Source organism: Heloderma suspectum, chromosome 2, assembly GCF_057233095.1.
Source record: "Heloderma suspectum isolate Gila_16-S chromosome 2, 16-S_ref, whole genome shotgun sequence".
Taxonomy (NCBI): domain Eukaryota; kingdom Metazoa; phylum Chordata; class Lepidosauria; order Squamata; family Helodermatidae; genus Heloderma; species Heloderma suspectum.
In genome coordinates this window covers 289,046,247-289,058,851 of record NC_139459.1, presented here as the reverse complement: position 1 = coordinate 289,058,851, position 12,605 = coordinate 289,046,247, and the positions used below count along the sequence as shown (strand labels likewise).

General features: G+C 44.4%; 1 protein-coding gene across 1 annotated transcript; it reads right to left on the bottom strand.

Annotated features, from left to right (window-relative positions):
* Window positions 1-939: 939 nt before the first annotated feature.
* On the bottom strand, window positions 940-3,182 carry LOC146354802 (protein BTG1-like). The gene is made up of 2 exons (XM_084839822.1): window positions 3,036-3,182; window positions 940-2,309 (listed from the first exon to the last, which is right to left on the bottom strand). The coding sequence occupies exons 1-2, from the start codon at window positions 3,151-3,153 to the stop codon at window positions 1,957-1,959; spliced, it is 471 nt and encodes a 156-aa protein (XP_084695948.1). The 5' UTR covers window positions 3,154-3,182; the 3' UTR covers window positions 940-1,956.
* Window positions 3,183-12,605: the final 9,423 nt, after the last annotated feature.

The window sequence follows — 12,605 nt, the reverse complement described above, 5'->3', positions numbered from 1 at the left end:
ATGTGGTAGACATTTTTCTACCCATGTTATGACCCAGCCCTCCCTGGATAGGTAGCATAATTGTTGCTTTGTAGCTCACACTAGAAATTGTTTTCCAAAGTCTTTGGAAAGCAATTTTATAATGTTTGCATCTTGAAATCAGAACTCCTGCTTCTTTTTTCTTACTCAAAACGCAAATGTTTTAGTTTCTGATGTATAATGTCCATTCTATTATGAAAAGTGGCATGAGTACTTACTGTAGTTATTGCCAAATCAATGTACATGCTTATAAATATAAAAGGTAATGAGGCTAACAGCTTAATGCACCTCCTTAGAAATATATCTCAACAATTTAAATGGAACATTTCCAACAAAGTAGTTATACATAATACTGTTGCCTTACATCTGCAATCCAGCGTGCTCTTACAGGGCAAGAAGCGCCATTGAACTCACTGGAATTTTGGATATAGTCCATGGTATTGGACCATATCAACTAACAGAAGAGATAATCAAGCTGATCCCTTAAAAATAAATTATCAACTCCATTAAAAAGCAGGCTACATCCATTATATATTTTAAAGTAATGCTGTATGTTTAAATTCCTAACTTCCAAAAATAAGATTTTATTAGAAATCTGTTTAGAACATAGCCATTACATTTGCTCCATTGAATTAATCTGAAAACATCTGTAATCCCACCCCCTTTTCATCCAAGTTGGAAGTAACAGATTGAATTTGCCCAGACTTGCCCCTTAACTGTACCTTTTACCATGTTAATGTGACATTTAGCAAGGTTTGTTGGTGAACAGCTAAACAGGCAATGTTCTTTTTCACTAAATACAGAATACAATTCCATTTGTCATGGCCAAAGCCTTGGGTGCATGAAAGGTAGCTCTTTGGATCCTAAAGCACTTATTGGATTTGAGACTCTGTTTAACAAAAACAAAAACAAAAAACCAACTTAATTTTGAGTGGGTTTTAATGTTCAGTGGCAAACATTTTAAATAGCAAAAATAAAATAGAAAACCTGGTGTTAACAGATTCAAATATTTTAAAATGTGAACTAGCACTTTGAAATAACAGTAAATTTGCACCCTAATCCCAACTACTTTACATGAAAATAATTCCCACTGAAATTAATGGAACATAATATTCAAGAAAAGGTATTTTGGATCAGGATAAAACTTCTATCTAGTTCAGCTGATTCCAGGAAATCTTTAGCAATTATATTCTGAAGGCTTAAATTCACTGTGGCAAATGATATAAACTGATACGTGTTCATTTTAACTGACGTATTTTTATCCAGTATTCATCAGTGTAAAGCCATATTAAAAAGGTATTTTACAGAACAAAGAGGAATGAACTATTGAGTAAATTTCTACAATTCTACTTCCAAGAAATTTGATTCCGTACTTGACAGCTGTTTGGGAATAAAGAAACCTAGCCTGGCATATTTACATTAGACAAATCATATTTGTTCTGTGCAGCTGTGTTTATGACCCTGAAGTAGTCCATGCAGCAAAGTTGCTAGAGAGATTTTAAAATTCCAGTTGGTCAGAGTGTTTAATTACCACCCTCTCATCCGCCTCCCTCCCTATAACCACCCCCAAATTATTGCTCAATAAGTGCAGAAGTGATCGGGGGAAAGTTACTATGAACTAAAAGCCACTGTAAAAAAAGAGTTAATTTAATTTCATTTTTATTACAAATAGCCAAGGATTTTTCCTTCCAAAATATAAATCTGTAAAACAATCATCTTGACTGTACAATTTCATTTACAGTATACAATCCAGAAAAAAGTAGACAGTTAAAGAACTGTTTTTATACATTAGCCCTTGGCCACAAAACAAAGAATTTGGCAGTACTACTACAACTTTAATGACTATGGGGTGAAAATCAACATATCAATTACATCATCTAACTTCATTATCAAAGTGGAATACATACATACATCATTGTACAGCGAATGTTATTTTTTTTAACTGGAAACTGTCATCATGTTGTAGTTCTTGGAAGGGCTGGCTCTGCCAATTCTCCACTCCTCTTTACAGCTGCTCCTGCTCTCAAGAGCTTTGGCATTCTTCACTGCTGGCTGAGGGCCTTCATAGAGGACACAGATAGACCCATCTTCCCCTATACGATAGGACACCTCAAAGGGGTCGACCCAAAGAGTTAATTCGCTGGGCAGAAGCTGGAAGAGTCTCTCATGGCTTAGTCCGATCATGACTGCTGCCTTCCCTATCAAGGGGTCCATCTTGTGATTGATCCGAATGCAGCGGTATCCTGAGCCTTTGGAGGGCATCAGGGGGAACCAGTGGTGCTTATAATGGTCTGCAAACAGGAACAAAGGGGGGGGGGAAGAAGAGTTACAGCCTGAATAATGTGCACTCAGGCACGCACGCCAGTACACACTCAGGCAGGCACCAGCCCCGTCCTTCGGCTGCCTGTCCAGGCCAGGGGCCTCAAAACACCCAGAGCTCCAAAGGAGAAGAGTAAAGGCCGACAGGGGCTGGGGAAAGGGAGGGACAGAAAAGAAGCCCGTCTAGCCACAGGATGCCTGGAAAAACGGTGCCACTGGAGGCAAACGAGGAGCTCTGAGGAGAAAAGGCCGCCCTCCCCAGCCGAGCGCGCGCGCGCCGGTCGTTAATTCGGCCCCCCGCCCGCCCTGAGGGGCTCAAATTGGGGGGGGGGGTTACTCTCCTCAGCCGTTTGAGGGGCTGGCGGAGCGGGGTGGGAGAAGGAAAAAGTGACCGACATGAGAGCGTTACAGAGGGGGGAGGGAACGAGAGAGGGAGACGACGAGCCGCGGGGCACAAGGAGTTGGGGGAACTCAAGAGGGGCCCAGCAGAGGCGGTGGGAGCCGCGGCAGCTGCTGCCGTGCGTGGCGGGCTTCCTCGTCGCGGCAGGAGGCGGCACCGGCCCCCCGCGCGACGGGGAAGGGCGGCTGAGGAGCTCGCAGGGCTTCCCCTTCATCGGCCCCCACCTCCGCTCAAGGGGGCGGGGGCGAGGGAGCCCAAGCGGCGCGTCTCTTGCCGCCCCCTCCGCCAGCCGCCTCACCTCGTAGCGCCTCCTGGAGGGACTCGCTGAAGCAGCGCAGCTCCTCGTCGCCGATGCCGCCGGGCGTCCTGAGGAGGCGGGTGATGAAGCCCGCAGCCGTGGAGATCTCCGTTTTCATGGCCCTCCCCAACGAACCGACCCAGTAATGAACTCCTGTATCTGCCTCTGCCGTAGTCCTGCGGCGGGGCTACGTTGAGAAGGGCGCAGGCGGGATGGTGTTGCGGAGAACTGGCCGGGGGGGGGGGACACGACCCGAGGTGCCGGTCCGCGCCGCCGGCCCAGCTGCTGCCACCCACTCAGCGCTGCCGCAGCCACCGCTGGGGACCGAGCGCGAGGAGTAAACAGATCGAGAGCCACAGACAAGAGGCGGCCTTCCCCCCCACCCACCACCACACTCAGGGGGGCGGGGCGGGGCCAGCGACAGCCAATGACACCGCCCCCGAGCCTCTGCATCACAGAAACCGGGCGTTCCGCCTCGCGGACGCCAAATCTCCCCTCCAGATTGGTCGAGAAATGACTCTCCGCTTCGTGATTGGCCGGCGGCAGAAGGAAGCGGTGGAAGGAGTCGGTTGATGGTCTTTTTTCCTCCCTCCACCTCACTCTTCTGGCCCCCCCCGGCCCGCCGCGAGAAAAGTTAGCCAGGGGGCGGGGCCTGGCTTCCTACCGAGGGGAGGAAGGGCGGCGACGAAGAGGGGGCGAGGGAGGGCGACCCGTTTATCCGTTCTCCGCGTCAGCGTGCGGGCGCTTTTGAGTCGGCTGCGGGAGGGGCCAGGGAGCGGAGAAAGCCGGAGGGGGGGGGTCCTCTGGGCGCCTGAGCCTGTGGGGAAAGCGGGGCCGTGATGTCGGAGAGTGCGGGGGGGGGGGTGTTTACAGGCTGGCGGCGAAATAATTGGGAGGCCGGGAGGGGGGCGTGACGCCGCCTCCTCCTTCCCGATAGGGAGCCCGCAAGCTTGCTGCGGACGTGCTTGATGTGTTTATCGGGAGCACGCAGGAGAGGATGTGGGGCAGGGAGCAAAGGCGGCGGTGGAGAACCGCGGGCGCAGAGGGCGGAGTGGATAATGATATTAATCTAGGCACAGGGGGCAGGAGGCGTCACAGTAGGGCTGTAAAGATATTTATTAGCATACGAACTTCATTGTCATCAGGCCATACAGTTGTGTTTTGTGTGCCCAGGACGAGGCTGTTAGAGAGGGGATCTTTTCGAAAAAGAATCTTTCCATCCCTATTAAGCCTGACTGAAATTTCACTGTGTGGCTGTAGGCGAGCAAATCTTTCTCAGGCCCAGCACACTATCTGTAATACTGAAATAATATAATACAGGTCCTCGGGGTTGTTCTAAGGATTGCGGGCATAAGTATGTGAAGCACTTCAAACACTTAGGAGATGTACAAAGTATTTTTAGAATTATTTGAACATAAAATACCTTTATGAGGCCAACTCAAATATCACAGTATTGTGGTGATCTTTAAGTTTGTCCTAATAAAGGTATTCCATCTGGAGATCTAGAAAGCTTATACATTTATTGTGGTCTTTCAGTTGGCCTAATGAAGTTATTTATATGGATTTTGGATTTTTTTCTTATATGCAACGTGACTGCTTCTGTTTTTTAGAATGTTATTTTGCAGTTTCTGATTTGTGCATTCAATAAACCATTGTTATGTTACTATTGCAGTACTGTGTATAGGAGTATACACAGAACTTTATCGAATTTACCCAATTCATCACCGATGCAATGAATATGAACTTGAGCACACTCCGGGAGAGAGCGCAGGACAGGAAGGCCTGGCGTGCTATGGTCCATGGGGTCACGAAGAGTCGGACACGACTGAATGACTGAACAACAACAACAAATGTTATTCTAAGGGTGACCAAAGGAAGTGTGATTCACAGACTGTGATGCACCAATACATCTAGTGCTAGTATACGTTGCAGTTGCATAGCACCCAAGTGAGGCATTCTAATATTGCATGAGGAATGTTAGTACTGTCACACAAGGCTGTGGCATTTCATTATGGGTTAGCATAGGAAAAAATACAAGGATCTTTATGAAGGTAAAAGCTCATGAATTGCTAGGAGAGTAAGGACACAATCCTATGCATGATTAGACAGGAAAAAAAGCCCTACAACTCCCAGCATTCTGGGATTTGTTAGGAGTTACAGGACTTTTTCCTGTCTAAACATGCATAGGATTGCATCCTAAGAATGGGAAGGAATATGATCGGGCTGAGCTTCAAATCTGTGTGGCTCTGACCATCCTGCAGTGCTGTGATCTCTGTTCTTTGGGATTGGAATCAATCTCAAAAAGGCAGTATATTTCAATATGGGACTATCTTTTAAACAAAAAATTTCTAGTAATCTGCCTCCCTCCATTTGTTTATTCAAGCCAGACTCCTATATCTCTTAAGAACATAAGAACTGCCTTACTGCAGGAGACCTAGGCCCATCTACTCAGCAATATATCCCAACATGTCTCAACATGCCTCAGCAGTTTGAACAGGAGTTGATACTTTACATCATCTTCCCCTGCCAGCACACATACAGCTATCATCCCTGTTACTGGGAAGAGCCAGGAGCTGTTCGGATGCCTGACCTACCCCCAAGGGGCCAAAATGTCTAGCCCTACCTGGCCCATTTCTGTGAGGGGTGAGGATGGGATTATTCTCCCCTGTGTTCACATTGGGGGCTTTGAAAAGCAGTATTTGGAACAGCATCAGCAGCATTTAAGGCCTGCCGAGTTGACATTTTACATAATTGTCTTCCAGAGCATTAGTCACCCACTTAACCCACAGCTCTCACTTCTGTCATGCATATATATCCAGCCTAACAATCTGGCATTGAAATGACATCAGCATAAGCACCAGTCAAGCTTCAATGGGGAGGGCATTCCAGAGAAGGGGTGTCACCACAGAGAAGGCCCTCTGCCTCATTCGTACACAATGAGCTTCCCTGACAAAGGAACTTGGAGAAGAGCCTACTCTGCAGATCTGCTACAGTACTTATTTTCTAACCATTGAGTAACATGGGCTTTTACTGGTATATACAAGAGATGTTAAGCCAGTAGGAGTCTCCCAAAGAATCTTTGGTGTATGTCATAGCATACATGGTTGAAACCCTACTGTTTTGTGTAGAAATGTGCCCCAACACAAAATATAACACCTGGCACAATTTTAGTGGGGCTTACCTAAATCAGACACCCCCAAACTACCCCCTCTTTTAGATCACATGGTATATGGCTGAAACGGGTTCTATGCAGAGTGAAAATGTGTCTAAAATACATTATCGTAGGGTGGTATTGAGACAAGACACCCTCCATGTAAAAGGTCATCTTGCTCACTTCATAAGGTATAGAGTTGAAAATGATCTCATTTCTATCCAGAACTCTCTCAGGTTACAAAAAGGAAGATGAAATAATTTTCCCATGACAATTATATTCATTTACTAATGGAAGAGGGAAGTCTGCAAAGCATTTTCAGCCCAGGATAGCTATAAATAGCATGAATGGAAGTAGAAAGATTATTGATGTTCTAAATAGACTGGGTCATTGTGTCAGTTATAACACAACTGAAGACACTGAACTGACATTTTCAACAGCACATGAATGCAGACAACTCCTGAAGGGACGAGATTACTACCACATCCAGAAGTGTTGCTTTTGACAATGATAAGTCTGAGAATATCATAGAATAGTAGGGTTGGAAGGGGCCTATAAGACCATCAAGTCTAACCCCCTGCTCAGTGCAGGAATCTAAGTCAAAGCATCCCTGACAGATGGCTGTCCAGCTTCATCTTGAATACCTCCAGTGTGGGAGAGCCCACAACCTGCATAGGTAATTGGTTCCATTGTCGTTTTGCTCTAATAGGACGTTTTTCCTGATGTTCAGCCAAACTCTGGCTTCCTGTAACTTGAGCCCATTATTCTGTGTCCTGCACTCTGGGATGATGGAGATCCTGGCCTCTCTCTGTGACAACCTTTCAAGTACTTGAAGAGCGCTATCATATCTCCCCTCAGTCTTCTCTTCTCAAGGCTAAACATGCCCAGTTCTTTCAGTCTCTCTTCATAGGGCTTTGTTTCCAGGCCCCTGATCATCTTCTTCCCTCCTCTGCCCCCTCTCCAGTTTGCATTCTTCTTAAAGTGTGGAGCCCAGACCTGGACACAGTAATCCAGATGAGGCCTAACCAGTGCTGAGTAGAGGGAAACTATTACTTCACATGATTTGGAAACTATGCCAACAGGTATATGGCCATACCTCTGATTCAAGGAGAACTTCAATCTCTCCAAATTATGCAATTATGAAGACTCATGATGTGCTTTGGATAATGTCACTGATACTTCAGATCAAAGACATTGATGTGTGTTGGACAGAATTAAAAAACACTTCCCATCTGCCTGTGCAAAGATCTGGTACCACCCTCAGCTCAATGGGCAGAATCCAGTGGGGTGCTTATGCCACTGCTGATTCTCTTATGCCCCACCAATTGCGTTGCACAAGTGGCCCCCACTACTTGTGCAACAGTGCTTTAGTGCTTCAGCGGCAACCCAGAATGAGTGGAAACGCTCGTTTCTGGAAGGAAGCAGGTCAGGGGAGCTCCTTCCAGAAACAAGCGTCTCTACTTGTTTGGGGGGGTTCCACTAGGAAGTGCGAAATTGCTCTTCAGGAAGCAGTGGCACACACCTGCACAATGGAATCGATGGGACATACCACTTGTGAACCTAAGGGGACATAAGGGAATTGGCGGAGGCATAAGCATCCCGTTGGATTCTGCCCATCGTTTCTCCAACATTTCTTGCTGTAGTTGAAGCAACAATGGCTTGGATCTAAAGTAGCCTATGTGTGACTGGAAGGCACTTCTGCTCATGCATGGGTGGTGGTAGGGGGGTTGATTCCTACCTATTTCCCCCCCCCCCAAGGCTCCCTGCTTCTCAGGAGCAGCTTTTCACAGGGCAAAGGGGCTGCAGCAGCAGGTGGGGGACAGAAAATGGTGCTTGCACAGAAACCACATGTGGTCTCTGTGAATTAAAACTGCACAGATAATTGCAGCTGAGTATGATCAGATCAACATATTAATCCCACCGTTTTATAATTGCTTCATTGGGTTTGGAGGATTTCACATCTAAATGGCCTTCAAGGCTTTGTCAGATTCTGGAAGGCCCAATGTGCTAGTTGAATCTGGAATACTAGCTGTAGAATCAGAGAATGGATGTACTGCATTTCAACCTATGCAAACGTCTGCGTCAAATACTGTCAATATCAGGCACGAGGGATTTGAATCAAGGGCCCAGACCAGTCGGATTCCCTGGTCCCTCAAGAAAGCCTGAAGAAATCACAACCCTGACTTTCTTGTGTGGCAGTACTGCCCTGATAATAGCCAGACTCATCAACTTAGCCACATAAGGCTGGCCCTCTAACTGTTGCTCCAGGCTTGGTTCCTCAGGATGACCAACTTATAGCACTGAGCAGCAATGCACAGTGCTTTGCCTTGCCTGTGTCTCTCGTCTCTGCCCCATTTCACCACTGCTTAGCTGTGTCAGACTAGAGAGCCCACTGAAAAGCTAGGTCCCAGTCAGCTGTCTTGGAATTTTCACATTTTTTAGCGGGCATAAAGAACAGAGACCCCATACTTTATGTAGCCTTCACAGTAGCACAGCTAGGTAATTTTAGGCCCTGGCCATGTGTATATCTTCAGGTGTGAAGCATACAGTTAACATTTCTCCCCTTGTGCCGACCAAACCTTGTCAACAAAGCATTAATGCTTCATTTTTATAGTTATGGGTTAATTTGTAATGGAAGGAGTTTGGGATCAAGCCTGTCTGAAACTGAGCACTTTCTGATTTGCAAGCCTTGCCTGAAATCCCAGGTGTGGAGCTTGATGTTATTGTTCAGTGGTGAAGGAAAGGAACTCACTGTATACACAGGTACTTCTCCATCTGATTGCTTCAATACTGTTTCGGTATGACTGTTTCACATGTTCAAAGGGTGTTTCTGACCTACTAAATTAGCATAGTATAGTATTATCACCAGTGACTGCTGCTGTATGGGTTAAATTAGCATAACATAACTAGAAACACAGTCACCTGTGAGTGGTGTTGTGAATGGGTCACTTCATTCTGCACAGAAATATCACAAAGTTCTTGCATTTTAAGGCCTTCAGCTTCAGTTTACAATTTCTCAGTCTGTACAGGGTGTACCCACGTATCTGCTAACTAAGGATAACACTTTAAGCATCTGACTGTAGGCTCTAGGTCACAAAAGATTATGCCACAATAAATGTTTTTTATAAGATGCCACAAGATGGTTTTTTGTTTCTACACAGTCCATGGCTGTTACTTGGACCAAACTTACAAGATCACACATTTCATTCCACATCAGAATAATAAATGACCATTATATTCACAATACTAATGTGGATTGATTCCCACTTCACTCTGCTTTGTGCATGGAAAGAGTGGGGGCATGCAACAGTGATTGGTTGAATAATTTGTGACAGAGGGTACCCAACACGGCTGTAATCCTGTTAAAATCTGTGAGTTTGGCTCATTTGAAGATAGCAAGACTTTTGACTAAAGATGCATATAGGGCCAGGGCTGCAAGGATTGTGATTGCAAGTCTGCACTCTTGTAAGAGTAGCCTACTATGGGGATGGGGAAGCAGAGCAAGGGAAGACTCATAGCTCACTGGAAGAACACATGCTTTGCATGCAAAATTTGAATTAGTCAACAGGTTTAATTCTATTGCCAGAGGCTTGAATTGGGATTACAGATTTTTATCACACTGCATGCATTAATTGGCTCACCTAATGCCAGGATATTACTTATCAGCAACAGCTGCACTGTAAATGACCGCTGTTAATAATGTGATTGTCACCATCAGTACTTTCTGCACTGAATTTCTTTCAGACCTCACTGTTTACAATACCCCCCTCCCCTGCACCTCATATATACTGTATAAAAAACTCTGAAATGCTCTATAATACTCCAGCTAAAGGCTTTAAAATCCTGGCAATGTAAGCTTAATTCATTTGTTTTTCAAGCCAAAGCACCTTGCCCGGCACTGAAAATGTTTTACAAAAAACCAGGTGGAGGAGGTTGGAGACTCTCACACCTTATATCACATTACAAAGCTTTTCAGTTGCACAACTTCACTTCATTATTATGAGGGCAAATAAAAACTGGATATGCCTGGAAGAAGAAATGTTGAATGAGGGCCCTTTTTTAGGCCCTGCCTTTTCAATTTATAAAAAAGGAGTTAAATAATATTAAAAACCCATATACCAAAACTATCCTTATGATCTGGAAAAAGTGGCAAGCTAAGCTGTCTCTGGTGTGGTCTCTTCTCACCCCATTACAAACATACCTAGGTAATCTGGATACAAGTATCATAACTAGGATTCTCAAATGGGAAAAGAAGGGTTATTTCCAGTTGAGAGACTTTTATGCTCAAAATCAGTAGACCAACTAAGTTGACCTAGGAGATCTAGGCATAGGATGTTGTAAGAACTATAGCTATCCTACTCCCTCAAAGATCCTCATATAAAGACATACGCACTTAGAACCCTGACAGGACTAGAACAAGCAACACTAACAGTAGGGAAGGGGGGCAGGGAAGAAAATTGTTTCTCTATTCTATACCATCTTAATAGATGTCCAGATGGGTTCAATGGTTGGCTTGAAGAAAGTGTGGGAAGATGATTTCGGAAGGGAACTAGAAGATGCTAGTTGGAACAAATTATGGGACAACAGACAATTTAGATCAGTGTTAGCCTCTACCGAGAATCCTCCCTGAAAGTCCTGCACAGATGGTATCGTGCGCCAATCCTGCTGGCGCATATTTCTTCAACATGCAATCCCCTTTGTTGGAGAGGCTGCAGGGCAAAAGGCACATGCTTTCACTTATGATGGACCTGCCCACCGATACTGGGATTCTGGACGCTGGTACATAGTGAAATAATGGCCATTATCAGAGAAAATTTTTTTATTTGTTATTATTAAATTTATTAATTGCCCATCTGGCTGGTCACCCAGCCACTCTGGGCGATGTACAACATACAATAAAACAGTTTAAAACAATAAAATTCTACAATAAAAACATTTTCTAAAATACCCTAACCCACCCCAAATGCCTGCCTGAACAACCACGTTTTTAATGCATGACGGAAGCTCATTAAAGAGGGGGCATGACGGAGTTCCCTAGGGAGGGAGTTCCACAGAGTGGGGGCCACCACAGAAAAGGCCCTCTCCCTCGTCCCCACCAGTCTAGCTGTCCTGGCTGATGGGACAGAGAGAAGGCCATCCAAGGCTGATCTTGTTGCTGGAGGCGCTCCTTAAGATAGGCTGGGCCGGAACCATATAGGGTTTTAAAGGTCAAAACCAACACCTTGAATTTGGCCCGGAAAACAAAATGATCGTATATGAAACAGAACTTTTTATTATCATTATATAAACAATCTAATAGAAGTATTAAATGTAAATACTTGTTATTATTCTTGTTAACTGCCACTTGCCAGACAGCTGTGGAAAAAACCGGAGAATTTGAACTTACCTGCATGGTATGGGAATACATGGTCTGTGGCAACCTCAGAAAAAATAACTCATGATTTATTTTTGATTCAAGGAAAGACAGAACCATTAATATTTTATGCCATATGCTGCAGTTTTATTCAAGGTACATCTAAACCGGATTTACAGCAATATATGCCCATTTCTGCTCCGAGCATCTGGACATTATAATAACTAAATGAAGTTTATGCAGCACATTTACTTTTTTTTAAGGATTACGTTTTTGTAACAACTTATTGTAAGATTACCTTACCAAAAGAAATTAATAAATGTATTATGTTTGTTTCAACAGAAAAAAATGCTCCATGCATCTGATGAAGTGGACTATAGTCCACGAAAACTTCTGCCAAAATAAATTTGTTAGTCTTAAGGTGCCACAAGACTCCCTATTGTTATCTCCGACCTTAAGGGGCAATCCTATGCATGTTTAGACAGAAAAGAAGCCCTACAATTCCCAGCATGCCCCAGCCAGCTGGAGCATGCTGGGAATTGTAGGATGTTTTCTTGTCTGAACATGCGTAGGATTACACCCTTAATCTCCGTAACTCCTTTGCTGGGGGAAGGATAATAATTTGCTAGACAGTAATGTTGATGCTTTATGACTGCTGCCAGTGGTTTCCCTTTTTGTTTTATTAATCTATTTACTTTTTATTAATTGTGCATTTTTGTAATAATGTAGATTACTTTTATTATTATTTGTTTTAATTTAAATTGGAAGCCGTCTTGTAAAATCTCAGAATTAAAATGCGGGATATGAATATTGTGGATAAACAAGCGAATGAATATCAGACTGCATTTTCTACCCCCCCCCCCCCGCAGGAAACGTTTTCAGGGCAATAAAATAAATAAATAAATCACACTTTTCACCCTGAAGACCTGAATTTGAAAGGGCATGAAGATATGTCTTTGCTTCACTTTTTCACTTCTGTTTTGGAATGTGGGAAGGCGGTGCTGCCAAATCACTGCAACGATAACGTCCTGGATTTCTACATTGTCTCTTACGGTTAATTGTCATT